The 20,685-nt window shown below is 32.8% G+C and overlaps 2 protein-coding genes across 2 annotated transcripts; both read left to right on the top strand.

The window, feature by feature from the left end:
* Positions 1–5,523: 5,523 nt before the first annotated feature.
* LOC101494583 (uncharacterized protein At4g15970) lies at positions 5,524–8,980 on the top strand. The gene is made up of 4 exons (XM_004497110.4): positions 5,524–6,005; positions 6,891–7,256; positions 8,094–8,575; positions 8,704–8,980. Exons 1-4 carry the CDS (start codon positions 5,811–5,813, stop codon positions 8,753–8,755), a joined length of 1,095 nt encoding a protein of 364 aa, XP_004497167.1. The 5' UTR covers positions 5,524–5,810; the 3' UTR covers positions 8,756–8,980.
* A 5,345-nt stretch (positions 8,981–14,325) lies between these two features.
* On the top strand, positions 14,326–19,744 carry LOC101510699 (uncharacterized). Its single transcript, XM_004497228.2, has 3 exons — positions 14,326–16,925; positions 17,703–17,969; positions 18,208–19,744. Exons 1-3 carry the CDS (start codon positions 15,205–15,207, stop codon positions 19,742–19,744), a joined length of 3,525 nt encoding a protein of 1,174 aa, XP_004497285.2. The 5' UTR covers positions 14,326–15,204.
* Positions 19,745–20,685: the final 941 nt, after the last annotated feature.

The following is a 20,685-nucleotide window of genomic DNA, read 5'->3' as shown; positions in this document are numbered from 1 at the left end:
TATTTAAAAATAGTAAAAACTAATTTGAATAAATTATATGTAATTTTGTCTTTTGAAGTTGTTTAAAATGATAATAAAATATACTGAATTAAAATTCATATTTAAAATTATAAAATAAAATTTAATTCAAAGGGTGACAAAAATAATTTTATATTTTTTATATATAATTTTATCTAATTGACAATCTTTTATACTGATATTTGGTTTATCTCAAAGATAATATATGTCAATATAATATTATTTAATTTATTATGAGGTGAACATCAAACATATATAATATAATAAAATATGTTAGTATATTTTTGTTATTTCATATTTTTATCCAACTTTTTTATCATATAGGTATATTGTGTTTTGACTATCAAATGGACTTTGAGTAATATAATATAATATAAATTTAAAACGACAATTATATTTAGTGTTTCTACTTAGATATTAAAATATTATATATATATATATATATATATATATATTTACTAAGTTTAAATTCTTCAAATTTTCATGTATTATATATTTATTTTAAATTTAAAGTTCTCTATTTAAAACATTGATCCGATTTGTTATACTATGCATCCGACTTTTACTCGAATATTTAAAAGAACTAATAAACTAATGAGGATAAAATTACATGTGATAAAGTCTTTAAAGTTTATCACTACATAAATTTTTAAATTCAAGTATCGTCTACAAGTCAATTTAGCTGATTTTTTAGAAGGAAAATAAGTAATTATTGTAAATAAAAAATGGAAATAAGTATATGAATTTAAAACATTATAAAAAAATATTTTATAATAATAAAAAATGAAAATATTAATATATATTTTATGTGTATTTAGCTAGATAGACTTTTGAATAAATATTCAATATGTTTAACTAAATAGTATGACTTATTTTGGGCAATATTTAGACTAGGTTGTAAACTCTTATTTAATAGTATGACATATTTTCATCCTTACCGTGAAAAGTCAAATTATTTGTCTATTAGGATATATAGTTTGTATTTTAATATTATTTATTTTTTGACAAATCAAATAGGTAGTTTCTAAATTTTTTGTTTTCATTTATTGTTATTCAACATAATTTTTTATATTTCAAATTAAATATTAATGAATTTAATTAAGTAGTCGATAATTTGATAGAAAAATTGTTTTCGAAAATACATTCCAAAATAGACTAGGTCAAATAAAAATTCTTATAAATTATCTAACTTTGTATTAAAAGAAAAGTATTAGTTAGTTATTTAATTTAATTAAATCATGTTACTATATTCTATAATTTATATAACTTTCTATAGTTTTTTATAAAATGTGGAGATTATTTCAAATCTATATAATTTCATTAAAAAAATATATTAGTTCTACATAAATAAATAAATATCGTTTGATTTCTATACATTTATACAAATTATAAACCATTCGTAATTGTGATAATTGCTTAGATATGTAACTATTGTATTAGAATAAGATTGATATAAGTATGTTAAATTATAAAATAATTATTATTATTACTGAAACTAATTTTAGAGAGAAAAAAATGCAATGATATATTAACTGTGATATGGTGCTTAAAATATTCTTAAACAGCAAAGGGAATTGAATAAAAAAAAAAGAGTAAACATTAAACAAAATGAAATGGTGCAACACAGTAATTAACATAGAAGAAAAACAAATTGTTGTTAGCTTTTTTGTATTTTAAAATAAAATTCATTTAAAACAATTGTTGAAAATAATTATGAATATGTTAATTAATATCTATTTATATCGCTTCTATATTTGTATATAGAAATAGTTTGACGTGAATTTAATTTTAAAAATAGCCTAGTTGAAAGTTTGAATAATACTTTTCAATTTATGATTTTGTTTTAGGCAATTTAATATAAGTATGTTTGCTCAGCGATTTGGATCAATTTTGAAAGAAAAACTCATCTGATTCAAAGATTATATAACACATGTAATTCGACTCGATTTAGATGACAACTAAAACAAAATTGATCTAAATTAATGCAATCTAAATTTGATCGGTTTTCAATTGGTTTAAATTATAATTTATAATATATTATTTTAATAATAATATTATAAAATTGTAACAAACTTAAAGCAAAATATTATATATAATATACTAAAAAATAATATTCGAGGATATCGTAGATTGACTATCTTCGAATTATATAAAATAGTAATTACTATATATCAACTTAAACAAAACAAATAATATTATAAATTAATCGAAACTAACAAATAATAATAAAATATAATATTTCATACTAATAAAAAATAAATAAGTGTTAAAATTTATAAATGTGATTTGGTTTAGTTTAGTTTTTAAAAATAAATTCAAAATCCAATTTAATCCCAACAATTTTCACAAAAGAAAACTCAAAATCATCTAATAATATTTGATTTTATACAGTTTTCGTTTTTTTTTATTTTTTATTTTGTTGAAATAAGTTATTTTTACACATATTTAATTTTTTTTATTTATATTTGATCATCTTAGTGCGACGTTTATTTTGATTTATCGCCTTGTTGTAGTGTAGTTTTGGTTCAACTCCTTCTTCCAATAACATACAAAAATTAAGAAACACTTAAATATTTGGACTACCCTTAAACACTAGCTCAGTTGACAAATGTCAATATTGTTACGTTGAACGTCTTGTATCGAGGTTCGAACTCAGGACCTCACAGTTGTATAAGTTAATTATGGTGAAATTTCTCATAATCTTATAAGATAAAAAAAATGCAATTTTAAAAAAATTATTCAATTAATTATAGTATCTATAAAATTTTATTTTAATTCATTATAGAAAAATCTCAACTTTTTAGCTCGTACAAAAATCTATTCTCTTTTAGTTTCTATTTTGAAAAGTTTTTCTATAAAAGCATAATAGAGACTATAAGTGAATAAAAAAAAAATTAGGGACTAAACTAAAAATATCATAATTTTGTAGGAATTATAAAAATATTTAATCCAAAATTATTATCATTTTATTATATTTTAAAAAATAAAAATATTTGGGGCTTTCGTCAATTGGGGGCCTGTACTTTTGGTAGGGGTGAGAATATGTCAGGGTGAACGACAAGGACATATGGTCCACCACCAAAAATATTATAAAAGAGCTTAATCCATTAATATAATTATTAAATAAGAGACTCTTTTTTTCTATATCGATTGAAACGACGAACTCACCAGAGATTCTATTTATCGTTAGAATATGGATAATTAGGAGTTTTGTTAGTAGTTGTGTTCCTAAATTGTTAGTAGTTGCATAGGAGTAACTATTTTGGTGTTTTTGTTATTAGTTAGTTATATTTAACCTAATATGTATCCTAATGTATTGGAAGTCTTTAAAAAGAGGTTTCCAATCTCTCAAAAATGATTTTTATAAAATTTAGAAATTGAATGATGTAAACTATTATAGGAGCGTATCCGCTCTTGTGTATCATTTTATTTAGAGAGATTCTGTCATATTATTTCTTATCATTTTTTGTCATTCCTCTAATATTATTTCTTATCATTTATTCGAATATTGTGAGATAATTATTACTCCAATAGGAAGGTTATTTGAATACTATAATACTGCGGTAGAGAGGTTATCTTAATACTATGAGATAATAGCATAACGCCAACTTACATATTGTGTCACTTGATGGACTTCTCGATGCACAATCCCAATGACATGTCCATATTTTGAAATTTAACTTAAAAGATAAAAAAAATATTTATTATTATTTTAAAAAATGATTGTATCTCAGTAAGTGCATTATTTTTTATGAAAACAAATTTTATTTTCTACATTATTGAAAATATATTTTGTATATTTATTCTCTTGATTATCTTTAATTTGTATACAAAGTCATATTTGTCATTTTATAGGTGTATCTTTCTCACCTTTCACTTTATGATCAATCAAATAAGGGAAAATAAAGTTTTTAGTTTTCTTTCCTTCCACTTTCACCTATACCAAACAACCAAAACAATCCTTTCACTTTCTACTCACTTTCCTTTCTTTTCTTTTACTTTCTTTCTTTATTCTCTCTTTTCTTCCATTTTTCTCGCTAAACCAAACACAACATTAGAGAAGACGATGAATGTACAAATTGATTAGCCAAGATAAATATTACCTTAGACGTGTCTCTGAAAATTTGATATAGTTATCATCTTTAATCCAACCATGATTTGATAGTTGATGTGTTAGTTATTACTATTGTATTTTTTATTTTTTATTTATTTATTTTTTTTAATAAAAAAATAAACTTTTTCTCACCTTATAGTTTATATAAAATAAATTTTAAACCCATTTTTTATTTGATTAAAAATAACAACTTTTGTTAAGTAAAAAATACAATAAAATAGAACATCTATCCTCTGTAAATGGTTTAGTTTGTAAATTGTTTAATTGATGAACTATACACTACCAAAAGAGTTTTAAAAATGAAGTATTGAATATAATTTTATAAAACTAACTTAATTACTAATTTATTTATTAAAAATATACAATAACTATATAAAAAAATACAATAAATACTTATTTTATGAAACGATAAATATTTACTAAGATTTTTTCATAAATATTACGATTTGTAAAAAAAACTTATTTTCTCTAATCATTATTATAAAAAAAAATTTAAATTTTGGACACTATTAAATTAACTGCTTTTGTCTTATTTAATATTGTTATTTTTAATACACAATTTATTTAATTTAAAATATTTAATGTCGATAGTTAAATGTTTGATATTAAAAAGAGATAATTTAATAAATTTATGAGGAAGTACTTAATAGTATTAAATAAAGACTTAATAAGTTTTTTTTGTTGTTAAAGAGATTTTATTGTTTATTTGTTTAAGATTTTTAAAAAATAATTTTAATTTTATATATTAAAAAATAATTTTAATTTTACATATTAAAAAATAATTCTCTAATAACTTACTTAAAAATACTCATTTGTTATTGATTAAAAAAATAAATTTGACATTCTATAACTGAAAATTTTTTTATTAAATATTTTAATACGATAAAAATTACATTAAAAAGAAATATATTTTCAAAATTAATTTTTATGAAAAAAATTTAGAATAGCTTTTAATTTTAATCTTTTTTTGAAATCTTATTATTCAAAAAAATTGTGGTAAATAAATAAAATACTTAAAATAATATTTTATGCTAAATTATTTAAATCAAATTTCCATTTAAAATTTACTTTTGAAATTCTTTTTCAAAAACATTATAAAAATCATTTAAAAAAAATTTTAAACACACCAATCTTCAGTTATTAAAGTCTAAACCCAGGCGAAATTATCGTAGAAAAAGGTGAGTGGGTTTGATTGTTTGAAAGTTGCGAATCTTAGAAATGGACATATCTGCAAATCTCAGTAAAAAAAAAAAAAAAAAAACAGAAGTGGACATATCAGATTAATTATTACAGCAGTATTTATTAGACTGAAATTAAAAGTTTGAAAAGTTGAAAATCCACGTGAGTAGACAGTTAAAAATGGCCAACAAATGTATAGGAAACCAACAACACAAGAATGCGCGTTCGTGTAACGGACTTGCCTTGAATCTCGATTCTTTTAAACTCGCACTCTTCTTCACTTCCACTTCCATTTTCGTTCACACTCATCTCATTCTTCATTAATTATTAATATAATTAATTAATATTATTATTTATCCAAAACCCTCACAATCTCTCTCTCTTTCCACATCACGGTACAACATTAGCATGACCGCAGCACCGACGATCTCTCACGTGCCGCACGAGAATTTTCACAACGACGACGTATCACTTCACCGCCGGTGACTTCGCCGAAGTCATGTTGCCGGAGTCTAAAGTCCTACATATCCGGCGCGCTCTCGCTACGGCGTTATTATTCGCTTCCGTTTCTCTCTCTTGCTTAATCCTATTCAGAGACGTTGATTCTTACCGATTCTTCTCCCGATTCCCTTCCTCTTATCCTCTTCCTCGTTTTTCGAGCTTTTTTCCGTTAGTATCTAATGATCCTACTGCGGTGAGTTCCTTTGCTTTTTTTTTTCTTTTTCTTTCGTGTTTCGTATTTTTCTTATTTCCTTTTGCTAGCAAATTGATCAATTTGTTATATATAGCACTTCGCACATCGTGTGCTTGCTGCATTGTATTATCGATTGAAAAGCAAATTGAAACTCAACTGTCACCTTGAACGTGTGTGTTTCATTCTTGCTATGCTTACTCTGTTTTCTTATCGACTGAAATTCAATTTAAGCTCTAATTTATTTTGAGAACTTGAATATTTCTGGACATTATGTTTTGAAAATTGTTTTTATGCTTAAATTTGAGAGACGGTAGAGATTTTCGAAATAACTAGTCAATAGTATAGCACTAATTTTGGACCGAAATCTCCGTTATTTACCCTCCTTAGTTGATATCTCTCTAAGTTTCATGCCATGGAATTGCATGTGAGGACCTGAGATAATAAGATTCAATAAAATTGAGATTTCAGTTAGATCTTTCCACATGTGCGTGACACCAATATACATGTGACTAAGTTTAACAATTTCCATTTTCTCAAATTATTACCGGAGTCTACAAGTCGGTATTGTGTTTGGGGTCGATGTATGTGTCGAGGCTTTGGGTCAGTATTGTAAAAGTCATTCTTTGGTCTAATGAACTACCTAATAAAGTGAATCCAACCATGAATATTTGCAAATATTAAATTCTGAACCTATTCTGGTTTTATTTAGTTTCATATTAAGTATCAGCATAACTATAACCTGCATGAAAGTATTATTACCATTTTACCAGGAGAGTATCTTGATGCTGATCCGCTGCCTCAATGGAGGGATTACTTAATTTACTGTTGCGGTTTATCTGTGCATTTGTCCATGAAAAAAGGTAAATTTAATTGACTCTTCTGCAGACTAGCAATGAATATCCACTTGAAAAAATCTTGAATGAGGCTGCCATGGAAGACAGAACTGTTATCTTGACCACGTTAAATGAAGCATGGGCAGCTCCAAATTCTGTCATTGATCTTTTCCTTCAGAGCTTCAGAATAGGAGATCGTACCCGTAGGCTTTTGAACCATTTGGTAATCATTGCATTGGATCAAAAAGCATTTGCGCGCTGTAAGGTTATACATGCACATTGCTTTTTACTTGCTAGTGAAGAAGCGGACTTTCATGAAGAAGCATACTTTATGACCCCTAGCTACTTGATGATGATGTGGAGAAGGATTGATTTCCTGCGTTCTGTTCTTGAGATGGGATACAATTTTGTGTTCACGGTATTTTTTTTCTTTCATCTCCTATCTTTTTACGCTCACAAAGACATAGTTCTGTAAGCCTTAAGGATGTTTTTATTTTTTCAGTCATGAAAAAATACTCATAAATTTGCGACGTTTATTTGATAGTGATGGCTTTTCCTTGATAAATAGTGCTTAATGGGAAATTTGTCTGTTAAACAAACGAGTGAGTGGGTTGCGTATGTTATGTGTTGAATCTGTATCCTACTTATGGGCTACTTTGTCAGCATTTTACAAGTAAATCTTATATTGATTGTAGCATTATAAATTTTTAAGTACATATTGTTGATTTTATCATTTTAGCTATGTTATGGAGCATGGAAACTATTTTTTTTAAGTTTGATAAGCAAATGTAAAATTTGATAGTGGAAGTTATGTATGAATAAAGTGGAAGTTATTTTTCACTATCTTGGGAACTATCATCCGTTAGTTATCATTGATAATTGAACAAACCATTATTTCCTCTCCACCTTCTACGTTTTTCTCATTTCCAGGCAATACAGTTGAGACACAGTAAAAATTGACTGTATGCTGAACACAAATATCTTTCATAAACCTTTACTTCTGAAATGCAGTTGAACTGATATAACAATAATAACCAGCTATTACGTGTCCTTAAATTTACCAAATTGGTTTCTCAACAGGCAGGATCGTCCATACCAGTTCATATTAGTCTCTTTGTAGCTAAGTTTATGGCTATTCATTTTATTATTGTCATTAATATTTCTTCCTACAACTGATTTCCCTTTTCAATATAAGAAGCTATATACATTTCTAAGCTGTTTTGTTTAGAAACTTACTACGGTGTTCCTCTTCCAGGATGCCGATATTATGTGGTTTAGGGACCCATTTCCGCAGTTTCACCTTGATGCAGATTTCCAGATAGCTTGTGATCATTTCACTGGGAGCTTTGATGATGTACAGAACAGACCCAATGGAGGGTTCAACTTTGTAAAATCCAATAATAGGTCGATAGAGTTTTACAAATTCTGGTACTCTTCGCGAGAAACCTATCCTGGATACCATGATCAAGATGTTCTTAACATCATCAAGTATCACCCTTTCATTGCTGATATTGGGCTGAAGATGACATTTTTGGATACAACTAATTTTGGTGGACTTTGTGAGCCAAGTAGGGATTTAAACCAAGTCTGTACAATGCATGCAAATTGTTGCTTTGGTATGGATAGCAAGCTTCACGACCTTAAAGTTATGCTTCAAGATTGGAAACATTATTTGTCCCTGCCTCCAAGTTTGAAGAAAATGTCGGTTGTTTCCTGGAGGGTTCCTCAAAAATGCAGGTTGGCAATATACTAAAGTCATTTTATTCATAAATTAACCTTGTTTTTTTTTATTTACCTTTCTGAAACTACTCTTCATTACTGTTCATTGCTTTAATGTCTTCTTGCTGGGTGAAATTTCTCCTCAGCCTCGATTCTCTCAGGTACCCTGGTTCACTAGAGAAAAGTGTTCAAGATTAAAGTTTTGGTTCCATGTGCCACATTCAATTGTGGAAATTCAACAGTGCTCTAGGATGAAAGAGTTCGACATAGATTGAATTGGGAAATTAATTTTAGATAAACCAGCATCTGAAGGCGGAATCTTTCCGCACTAAAGTATACTTAGGCATTGTGAAAGATGTAGCATGCTATTAATTCATTTGATTTAAAGTAATTTTTCTGCGTTTTGCACAATTTTGTGCAACATTTTGTTGTATATTTTCTGATATCCTCAAGGACCCACCCTTCCGTATCCTATAAAAAGAATACAGAAATAAAAAACTCAATCAGTCTCTAACTGCATAGAAATTAAGGATAACAAGGTGAAAGTGAATTATTGAAAGTCTTAATTAACATTATTGAAAGTGCTACTTTCTCCCTTGAACCATTTCCACGCTTCTCTTTCATTGCTTGGTTACTCAGTGCTAATTTAGCAGTCCTACCTGTCCATGGTTTTGGCCAAACTGGACTGGCCTTTAAACCCACGTGCCTCATCGGAGGTATGGTATGTACACTTGTTAGTGCCCCAACATGCAACATTAACATGTAAATTGGGCGGTTTGAAAGAGTTAAAAGATGAGTTTTTTTTTTCCTTCTTAAAAGATAATAAACATTTTCATAATTAATTCAAACAATTGCGAGGTACTGCATATAAACCCAAAATATGATGTCTAACATAACAATATCGACATTTTGTTGGTTGAACTAAGATTTAACGTGATGTCTAAAAAAATACTTTAAACATAACTAATGTATTAATATTTGCCTAAAAAGGTCATTGAGTGAATCTTCAATTTTGAAATTTGAAGGTCAGATAATTTGCTCTACAACTTTAACAAAAATGGTTTTTAAGATTGAAAATGATTAATCACATTAGTTATTTTAGAATCTAAACTGGTTGATGATAGGATTGCTAGTCAAGCAAGACTTCCTATTAGGAAGGTGTATGACAGAAGGAACCAAACTTAATTTCTAGGTTGATAGATTATGTTAGTTGTTGAGCTGTGCCAGCTGTAAATCCTAACTGATTAGTTAGGATGGTTAGTATAAATAACAAAAGCTTAATCTTCAATAGGAGGCGGTTAGAGAGTTAATTGGTTGAGACTGAATTGTAGGGCAATTCAATTAGCAAATTTGTAACTGCTACTCTATTCATTTGTGTCAGAATCAATAATACATTCTTGAGAGAAACCTTTCTTGATTTTCTTTACTTCATCTTTTCTGTTCAGTTATCTTCAGTTTTACAATTCAGTTTTAACACTGGTATCAGAGCACCGATCTGGTGCCCTGAGTTCGCTTTCTTCTACTACGCATTGCATGAAGACAAGAAGCACGGTGAGAGATTCGAGTGATTGGGAGTAGGAGTGCGAGGAATGGCACGCACGATTGGAGTTGGCAGAGGCGCGCGCCAAACACCCGGAGGATCAATTGGCTGCACTCGCGGTCAAAATCGATTCCAGCGGCAGCGGTGGTAGATCCCTGGGTGAACACGTTGAAGCCGACCGGTGGAGGAAGATGGAGATCCCGATTTTCTTGCGAAGCGTTTTCGAGAGGAGAAGTTGCGTGCCACTTTGGTGGCCATGGAGGGTAGAGCACTGAGCTGGTATTACTGGTGGGCTAGGTGCAACCTTGAACCAACTTGGGACGGGTTCAAGCTGGCGGTGGTTCGCAAGTTTCAACCTTCAATGGTACAAAATCCCTTTTAGTTGTTGCTGGCACTCAAACAAACAGGGACAATGGTGGAATTTGTGGAGGAGTTTGAGAAATATGTTGGAGCTTTGAAGACCATTGATCAATAATTCGCACGAGGTATTTTCATGAATGGCTTGAAAAGGGAAATTCAAGTGGAGGTAAAACTTTATGAATCAAAGTTTTTGTCTGATTTAATTCAAAAATCAATTATGATTGAGGAGAAGAATCTTGTTTGGACCAAGAAAGGAACCAACACTTTCACTAAGCCAACCACTATTTCTAAGGCTAGTTCTTATAATAAGATTGTGACTGTTGATACTAAGCCGTGGTTGGATAAGAAAACTGAGGGTGGTACCTCTGCTACTAATTTGGTGAGTGTTCAGGCTGGGGAATGGAATAAAATCAGGGGTGGTGATTTCAAACGTTTGTCTGGGGTTGAGATGAGAGACAAAAAGGAGAAGGGACTCTGTTTCAGATGTGATGAGCCATATCATAGAGACCATAAATGCAAAAATAATCAGTTTCGTATGATTATTTTAGAAGAAGATGACGAGAAGGACAATGATGTTGATTTTCATGAGCTAGAAACTTTCAATTATCTGCAATTGTTTCTTTGTTCAATGGGTGGGCTGACTTCCACAAATTCGTGGAAGATACAAGGGGTAGTTCAAAACAACTATGTTTTGGTACTCATAGCTTGTGGAGCTTCTCATAGCTTCATTTCTCATGAAGTAGTTCAGAAACTAAGCTTACTGGGGGAAGATACTCCTTCTTATGTTGTGGAAGTGGGGGATGGTCATAAGGTGAAATGTAAGGGAAGGTGTCCCAATTTGAGTTTGCATTTGCAAGGAATGGAGATTAGACAAGACTTTTATTTGTTCTCCCTGCAAGGGGTGGACTTGGTGTTGGGTTTGGATTGACTCTCTTGTTTGGGAGAGGTCAAAACCAACTTTGGCAAGCTGGAGCTTACCTTGTCTAGAGATGGCAAGCTAATTACTTTGGTTGGTGACCCGTCCTTAACTAAGACTAAATTGTCTTATAAAGGCTTCATGCAAATTTTGAAGGAATAAGGGGAAGGCTTGTTGATTCAGTACAATTCTGCAGAACAGAAACTAACAGAGGTTTGAATCATCCCTGAAGTTGTTTCAGAGGTTCTTCAGCAATATTATGAGGTTTTTGAGGATCCTCAAGGTCTTCCACCCCAAAGAAGGTTAGATCATGCAATTCATTTGAAGGAGGGGGCTAAGATACCTAATCTACGACTTTATAAGTATCCACTGTTGAGACAAACTCTCTATTTTAAAGTTTTGATGAAAATAAACAAAGGTTAATTAAGAAAATTAATTATGATTCTAAATGTCATGTTAATTTAACTTGTGTTCTTGAGTGGTTTTAATTAAGAGCAGAATCAAGCAAATACAAGAAAAGACAAACAACAAGATCATTCTGCATCATAAACAGAGAATGATCTTCAGCTTCACCGAACTATCTATCACAGCATGTTGTTCAAAGTTTATCTACATCGTTAACAAAGAATCTGCCGTGGAAATCATTCATATCTAACGAGTACATGGCAAGGAACAAGTACAAATAATCCAGACTCAAAAAGGATATTTGATCACAAAGATCAAAGAGTTCAAACATGGACAAAAGTCATGACGGCTTAAGAACTCCAAAATTCAAATGTCAAGAAAACTTGATCAAACTGGGTATATGACAAGACAAGAACAAAGGAAATACAGAACATTCAAAACGGGAACTCCATAATGATTATTGAAGCTCAAGAACGTTCAAACTGATAAAACCAAGAATGTTAATCATTCTCCGTTTTATGCACATCAACAGCAGCCTTGCATCCTCTCTGTTTCAGTCTGCAATTCGCTTCAAATCTTCTCCAACCTCCTCTAGCTACACTCAAGACTCAAGACAGATAATGTACCATCCAAGATCAATGAAGAAATGTCAAAGAAATGACAGAAATGCTTTCAATGCTAAAACATCAAAAGTCAAAAAGCTGTTTTCAAAGCAGTATTATTTTAATTCTAAAAATAATGTTTTAGTCAAAAAAGCATGGCCTCTCCAACAGCTATTTCGTACATCTCCAGCCTATAAATAGAAGGCCATTATCTCAGTTCTCAGTAAGAAATCCAAGCGCTAAGTAATCAACATTATACAATCACACTTAAGCTTGAAATTCTGCAAAACAGAGGCAACATCATTTTCTGCAATTCGCGAAACAGCCACTGCTGCACATTCACATATCAGCTGCGAAATTGTCATTAGATACTCTGTAAAGAATGTATTCTCAAACAAGAGTTGAGCAATATCAGATTCTGTCAAATTCAATCATTTGTAAAAAACTCAAACTATAAGAGTTTCTTTATAGTTTGTTTAAGATTGCTCCCTATCAAGGTTAGATAGGTGTTATGATTGCTTTCTGGGTGGAAAGTAATTAAGAAAGAAATAGATCAAGGTTGATTTATTCTAGGTGTTGTAAGATTAAGAAGGTTCTTCTTTTTAAACACTTAGTGGAAAATCTCACAGTGTGAGGACTGGACGTAACCCACGTTGGGTGAACCAGGATAAATCTTTGTGTGGTATTCTCTGTCCTTTCTCCCTCTTTATTATACTGCATTAATCATTTGAGATAAAATAGAAACTTATTTTCTGCTAATCAAAGAACGTTCTCTGTTTTAAAACATAAACCAAGAACGTTCTCCGTTTTCTGTTTCACAACCAAGATCATTCTTGAGTTATTTTCTTAAGTTTTAACAGGAATTTTTAAAAGGCATATTTACAATTCAAACCCCCCCTTTCTTGTAAATCGACATTGTTACTCATCCACACTATCAAAAAACGGAGATAGCGCGATTGGTTTCAGAAATGCTTGAGGCTGGCATTGTAAGACCGAGCGTTAGCCCTTACTCTAGTCCCATCATCTTGGTCAAGAAGAAAGATGGAGGTTGGCGTTTTTGCGTGGATTATAGGGCTCTCAACAAAATTACTATCCCTAACAAATTCCACATCTCTATCATTGAGGAGTTGTTGGATGAACATGATGGAGCAACAATATTCAATAAGCTTGATTTAAAATCAGGCTATCATCAAATTCAGATGAAGGAAGATGATATAGAGAAGACGACTTTCTGAACTCACGAAGGGCATTATGAATTCTTAGTGATGCCTTTCGGTCTCACCAATGCTGTTTGAAATGCAAGAAGGAGAAACCATTGATGAAATGTACTCAAGATTCACCACAATAGTAAATGAAATGCGCTCTCTTGGCAAAGCCTATACTGTGCAAGAAAGAGTAAGAAAAATCATGAGATGTCTCCCAATCATTTGGAGACCAATGGTGACAGCTATAAGCCAAGCCAAGAATCTTGAATCACTGCCTCTGGAAGAACTGATTGGAACTCTAAGAGCTCATGAGATAGTATTGCAAGAAGAAAAACCAGTCAAGAAAGGAAAGGAAATAGCACTGAAAGTCTCTCAAGAAAAAATCACAGTACCAGTTGAAGAGGAATCAGAAGAGAATGAACAAGGAGATGCTGATGAAATCGCGCTTCTCACTAGAAGAATTCAAAGAATGATGAGAAGAAGAGATCAAATCAAAAAGGGATTTCAAAACAGAAATCCTAAAACAGAGATTGACAAGAGTCAAGTCACATGCTTTGGATGCAACAAATTGGGACATTACAAGGCAGAATGTCCATCAAACAAAAATCCACCAAAACGATTTCCCTTCAAAAAGAAATCAATGATGGCAACATGGGATGATTTAGAGGAATCAGAAACAGAAGAAGAGGAAGAAGAAGCCAACATAAGCTTGATGGCAAAAACATAGGAAGATGAGGTAATGAATTCTGAACCATGTCATTTATGTCAACAAATGGGAAATGAATTTGATAACTTGCTAAATGACTCAAATCTCCTTATTCAAAAATGTAGTTCTCTGAAAGAACAGTTTTATAAAGAGAAAGAAGAGAAGGAAAGAAATCAAACTGAAAATAATTTGTTAAAAAAGATGATTCAAGAATTGAAAGAAACAAGAGTTTTTGAAAGTGAAGAATGTCAAGAACATTCTGCGCTACAAACGGAGAACGTTCAACTTAAAAATGAAAACGAACTTCTCAAAACTGATTTACTAAACTTCATTAAAGCCACTGAAACTTTTCATAACATCATGGGATCTCAAATAGGAATTTTTGATAAAGCTGGTCTTGGTTTCAATCAAACTCAAAAAACCAAACTTTATGAAAACTTCTTTGTCCCAGAAAGAAAGGAAGAAAAATGCAAGACTAGATGCTCATACTGTAGAAAACTTGGACATCTAGAGTTTGCATGCTACTTCAGGAAAAGGGATGAAAAAATCAAAAAGAAAAAGCTTTTTAAACATGAGAATCATCCTGTCAAGATTGTTTCAAAAAAACAGCAAAACGGAGAATGTTCTCCAGTTTGTTCCCCAAACAGAGAAAGTTCAAGGTTACAAGTTGAACGTTTCAAAACATCTGTTAAACCAAAGTTCAACTCTCCTAAATCATATATTGCTAAACCCATTTCAAAATCAACAAACAACACAGCTGTTTCCAAAACAAGAATGATATACCACTTAAAAACTAACTCTCAAGGACCCAAAACAAAGTGGGTACCTAAAACTGAAATGATATCACCTGCAGGTTGGTTTTCAAAATACAAAGAGAAAGCCTTGGTTCTTGGACAGTGGCTGTTCAAGGCACATGACAGGAGATAGAAATTGTTTCATAACCTTCAGCAAGAAGGATGGTGGTTCGGTCACATTTGGAAATGATGATCAAGCTCAAATTAAGGGAAATGGAACAATTGGTAAGACAAACTCTGCTCAAATAAATGATGTCCAATACGTGGAAGGATTGAAACACAATTTATTAAGCATAAGTCAGTTATGCGACAATGGATGCGAAGTCACTTTCAAGCCAAAGGTATGTGAAATCAAGTTGGCCAGAACTGGAAAAATTATGTTCTCTGGTAAGCGAAAGAAAAATTTATATGTGATATATTTGGATGAATTACCTGATGAATCATGCTTTATATCAATCAATAAAGATAAATGGATCTGGCATAAAAGGGCTGGACATATCAGCATGAAAACTATTTCAAAAATCTCCAAACTTGATCTTGTTAGAGGTTTACCAAAACTTAATTTTGAGAAAGACAAAATCTGTGAAGCTTGTGCAAAAGGTAAGCAAGTCAAGAGCAGCTTTCATACAAAAGATTTTGTAACAACAAAAAGAACTCTTGAACTACTTCACATAGATTTATTCGGGCCTGTCAAAACAACAAGTCTAGGAGGAATGAAATATGGTTTTGTTATTGTTGATGATTTCTCAAGATTTACATGGGTTCTGTTTTTAAAACAAAAAGATGATGCATTTGAATCATTTAAAACATTTTGTAAAAAGGTGCAGAATGAAAAGGACTCCAGCATCATCTCTGTAAGGAGTGATCATGGAGGAGAATTCATAAATGCCTCATTCAAAAGCTTTTTTGATGAACTTGGTATATCTCACAATCTTTCATGTGCAAGAACTCCACAACAAAATGGAGTTGTTGAAAGAAAGAATAGAACACTACAAGAAATGGCAAGAACTATTTTAGAAGAATCAAATGTTGAAAGTTATTTTTGGGCAGAAGCCATAAACACTTCTTGCTATATCTTGAATCGTGTATCTATCAGAAAAATCATCAACAAAACTCCGTACGAAATCTGGAAAAACAGAAAACCAAACATTTCTTACTTTCATATTTTTGGTTGTTACTGTTACATACTAAACAACAAAGATCCTATTGGAAAATTTGATGCAAAATCCGATAAAGCGATCTTTCTTGGATACTCAACCGAATCTAAAGGTTATAGAGTGTTCAATTTAAGAACTAATGTTGTTGAAATTAGTATGCATATATTGTTTGATGAGTTTGATGATCTAGATATAAGTAAAAAGGATGAGGAAGAAGAAACTCAAAATGAAACACAGCAGGAAACAAGTCTGCAGAAAACAGAGATTGATAAACAATCTCCGTTTCATTCTCCACCAAAAAGCTGGAAAACCATTGGAGATCATCCTCAAACTCAGATCATTGGAGACACAGCTGATGGAATCCGAACCAGAAGATCATTCAAAAATGATGACGACAGCATGGCAATGATATCTCAGATTGAACCAAAGTCAATCAAAGATGCTATTACTGATCAATCTTGGATTAACGCCATGAAGGAAGAACTTCTACAGTTTGAGAAAAATGAAGTTTGGACTCTAGTACCAGATCCTTTAGATCAAACTGTTATTGGCACTCGATGGGTATTCAGAAACAAGCTTGATGAAGAAGGTAAGGTCGTGAGAAACAAAGCAAGATTAGTAGCTCAAGGCTACAATCAACAAGAAGGTATAGACTATGATGAAACTTTTGCTCCAGTTGCAAGGTTAGAAGCTATTCGAATACTTCTTGCATATGCATCTCATAAACTCATCAAACTGTTTCAAATGGATGTGAAAAGTGCTTTCTTAAATGGTTTTTTAAATGAACAAGTGTATGTAAAACAGCCCCCAGGTTTTGAAAACCAAGCAAAACCAAATCATGTTTTCAAACTTACCAAAGCTCTTTATGGCTTAAAACAAGCACCAAGGGCATGGTATGAAAGACTGAGTTCATTTCTGATCGAGAACAATTTTCAAAGAGGAAAAATCGATACTACCTTATTTAAGAAAACAGAGGGAAATGAATTACTCATTGTTCAAGTATATGTGGATGATATCATTTTTGGATCAACAAATGAAAAACTATGTGAAGATTTCTCAAAACTTATGCAAAGTGAATTTGAAATGAGCATGATGGGGGAATTAAGATATTTTCTTGGTTTACAAATCAAACAATACGAAAAAGGCATTTTTGTTTGTCAAGAAAAATATATCAAAGATCTGTTGATCAAATATAAAATGAATGAGTCAAAAATTATGACAACTCCCATGCATCCATCCACTTCCTTAGAAAAAGATGAAAATGGCAAATCTGTTTCTGAAAAAGAATATCGTGGAATGATCGGTTCTCTGCTATATCTAACTGCTAGCAGACCAGATATTGTGTTTGCAGTAGGATTATGTGCTCGATTTCAATCAGCGCCAAAAGAATCCCACTTAACTGCTGTTAAACGCATATTTAGATATCTCGTTGGAACAACTAATCTTGGTCTTTGGTATAGAAAAGGTTCCCATTTTGATATTATAGCATACTGTGATGCTGATTATGCTGGAGACAAAGTTGAAAGAAAAAGCACAAGTGGAGCATGTCAGTTCCTAGGTGAAGCATTAATCAGTTGGTCATGCAGAAAACAGAACACCATAGCACTATCCACAACTGAGGCTGAATATGTGTCAGCTGCAAACTGCTGTTCACAAGTTTTGTGGATCAAGAACCAACTTCAAGATTACTCATTCAGCATTCTAGATACAAACTCATCATTCCCTAGGTACAAACTCATCATTGCTCCACCTTTTTCTCTCCATCCACTCAAGTCAGAAAACTGTTCCTCTTCCCACCTTCTTTTCCCCAAAAGCTGGAACCATCTCTCTTTCTCTATATCACGTTCACTATTCATCTTCTTCATCATCTTCCTCTCAAGAAACAAAAATGGCTCGAACCAAACAGTCTGCACGAAAAAATGCCTCTCTCTGACCACCCTCTTCATCGTCCTCATACCAATCCAGAGAGCACTCTCCCTCTCCACCACCTCGCCCTTCACCACCACACTCATCTTCTGCCTCTCCATCTCCTCAAAACAGTCAAGAAGTTCTAAACCTCATGCCTCTGTCTACCTTTCTTCCACCTCTATACACTCGTCCTACACCAAACTACGCTCAAGTGCCTCCCCATCTTCGCACCAGAATCACTCCTCCACGCCGCTCCATGCGCGTCCAGTCTGGTATTGGTACATCGAAGTCCATGAACCCTAAACCTTTTTACTTCATCATTTCAGACTCTGAGAGTGATGACTCTTCTGAATCGTGTCCCCCAGTAGAAAAATCACCAACACAAACTGAACCACAAAGAAACACGATGCCTACATTACCAACACCTTCACCACAAAATCCACCAAGGACTACTAACCCTTCGACACCCTCAAAATCGGCTTTCTCTTCTGAACCTTCACACGCGACTCCTCCCCATCAAAAACGGAGATCGTTAAATGACATCGTTTCTCCTTCTCCAAACCAAAAAGAACCACTCTCTCAACCAAAACCACCAACTAAACCCATGAGAACCAAAAACACAATCACTATTGCTCAGTTTCTTGCTAGAAAAAATCTCCCAAATCCTCAAAGAAAGAAAACGCTTGCCCCAAAACAAAACCTAAAAACCAGTCAGAAACCAACTTCTCCAGAACAAGAACGTTCTCCAACTGCTCCTCCACAAGAACGTTCACCACCACAAGAACATTCTCCAACTGCCCCTCCACCAAAATCTTCTCCACAAAAGAATTCCAAACGATCTTCCCCTATATCCACATCCTCTGATTCTGAACCATCTCCCCCAACTAAGAAACCAAAACAGAATGCTCCTCCTCTAATCTCCCTTGCAAAATCAAAACTCTTCAATGAAAAATGGGCTCAACGCCCAGTTGGGATAGGAAGAATCTTTGTTTTTGATAATCTGGTTGTGGATGACAATGCTGTTCAGCACCATACGGATGCTCTTGGATGGACCTCTTTCTTAAAGATCTCTGAATCCTTTTTCCCAGAAGTCGTTTGTGCTTTCTACTGCAATGCCAAAACCTTTTCTGACAAATCTCTTTTTATCTCAAAAATAAAGGGAGTAGAAATTAGATTGACTCCAGACATTTTGGCCAACATTCTTCAGCTTCCAACAGAAGGGCCGTCTGTCTATGGTGACAACTGGTATTCAACTCTGGGTCTTAGAAAGACAGATGTTCAGGCTGAGCTATTTGAAGAAAACTCCACACGTTATTTAGCCACTTACTTAAAGCCTCTTCCTAAAGTCTTCAACAATATGTGTCAACATACTCTACTTCCACACTGTGGAAGTCATGAGTACGTTTCTGATAATGACGCCTTGCTCATCTATCATCTGTTAAACTGCAAGAGATTGAACTTACCTCATGTTATTCTCCAGCACATGATCTGTGCAGCCCAGAAAGATTACAAAAAGAATACTGTGCCTTATGGCATGATCCTGACTAAAATCTTCAGGCATTTTGGAGTATCTCTTGCATTGAAAAATCTTTGATCAAAATTTCCAAGTTTTCCACCAAAAATTTATCTCATATGCGCAACACCACCTCTGCTCCAACAACCACTCTTCCATCCCGTCCCATCTCTCTCAAAAGGAAGAGATCAGCGGGAAAACGACCTTCCAAAAATTCTATTTCTTTTTCTTCTCCTTCTACTGATCCCAAGGCAATCTCAGACAAAACTCCTACACCAGAACGTTCTCCACCCCCTCCAGAACGTTCTCCAGAACATATCCCATCACATCCCACTCTTTTTGCTCAAACATCTGGCACTATCCCTTCACATATTCCCTCTTTTTCTCACCACCTCACTGCCCTAACACATGACTTTAGTACTCTATTATCTAATCCTCTTCTGTCTACCATGTCTCCACTATTTGTTTCACCACAGAAAACCAGTGCTTCCATTTTTGGAATAAGTCAGTTTTTGAACCTTCCCACTCCTGCTGACCACTCTACCTCATCTGTTGGCCCTCTACCATCCATTTCATCTTCTTTTGCCTCTCTCCCATCCTTATCTGCCATGCCTATTCCCTCCAACACAGTTGTCGCTACCTCTTCTCACCCCTCCGCTCACATTCCCTCCACTGACACCTTAGCTCCACCCTCAAACTCTGATATCATGGCCGCTCTCCAGATCATCATGACAAGACAAATTCAGCATGATCAAGAGACTGCTCTACTCAGAACTTGGATGGCTGATCATCTTGCTCCCAAGCTGGGAATTCCACCTCCACCTCCTCATCCGGTGCCCCCTCCCTCTCAGATCCCTCCTGCTGGAAAATCCTCCTCCTCCGAAGGATCTTCTCCCTCCCTAGCATCTTAGGTCTATCCCTTATGTCTTTTTGGATGACAAAGGGGGAGAATTAAGTTAGATTTTCTTTTATTCTATTACTGCTTTCTTGTTGTAGTTCTGCCTCTTTTGATGTATCTTTGC

The sequence above is a fragment of the Cicer arietinum genome, chromosome 4 (assembly GCF_000331145.2).
Source record: "Cicer arietinum cultivar CDC Frontier isolate Library 1 chromosome 4, Cicar.CDCFrontier_v2.0, whole genome shotgun sequence".
Classification (NCBI taxonomy): domain Eukaryota; kingdom Viridiplantae; phylum Streptophyta; class Magnoliopsida; order Fabales; family Fabaceae; genus Cicer; species Cicer arietinum.
Note: the sequence above shows the minus strand (reverse complement) of the source record. Positions and strands in the feature narration are given on the sequence as shown.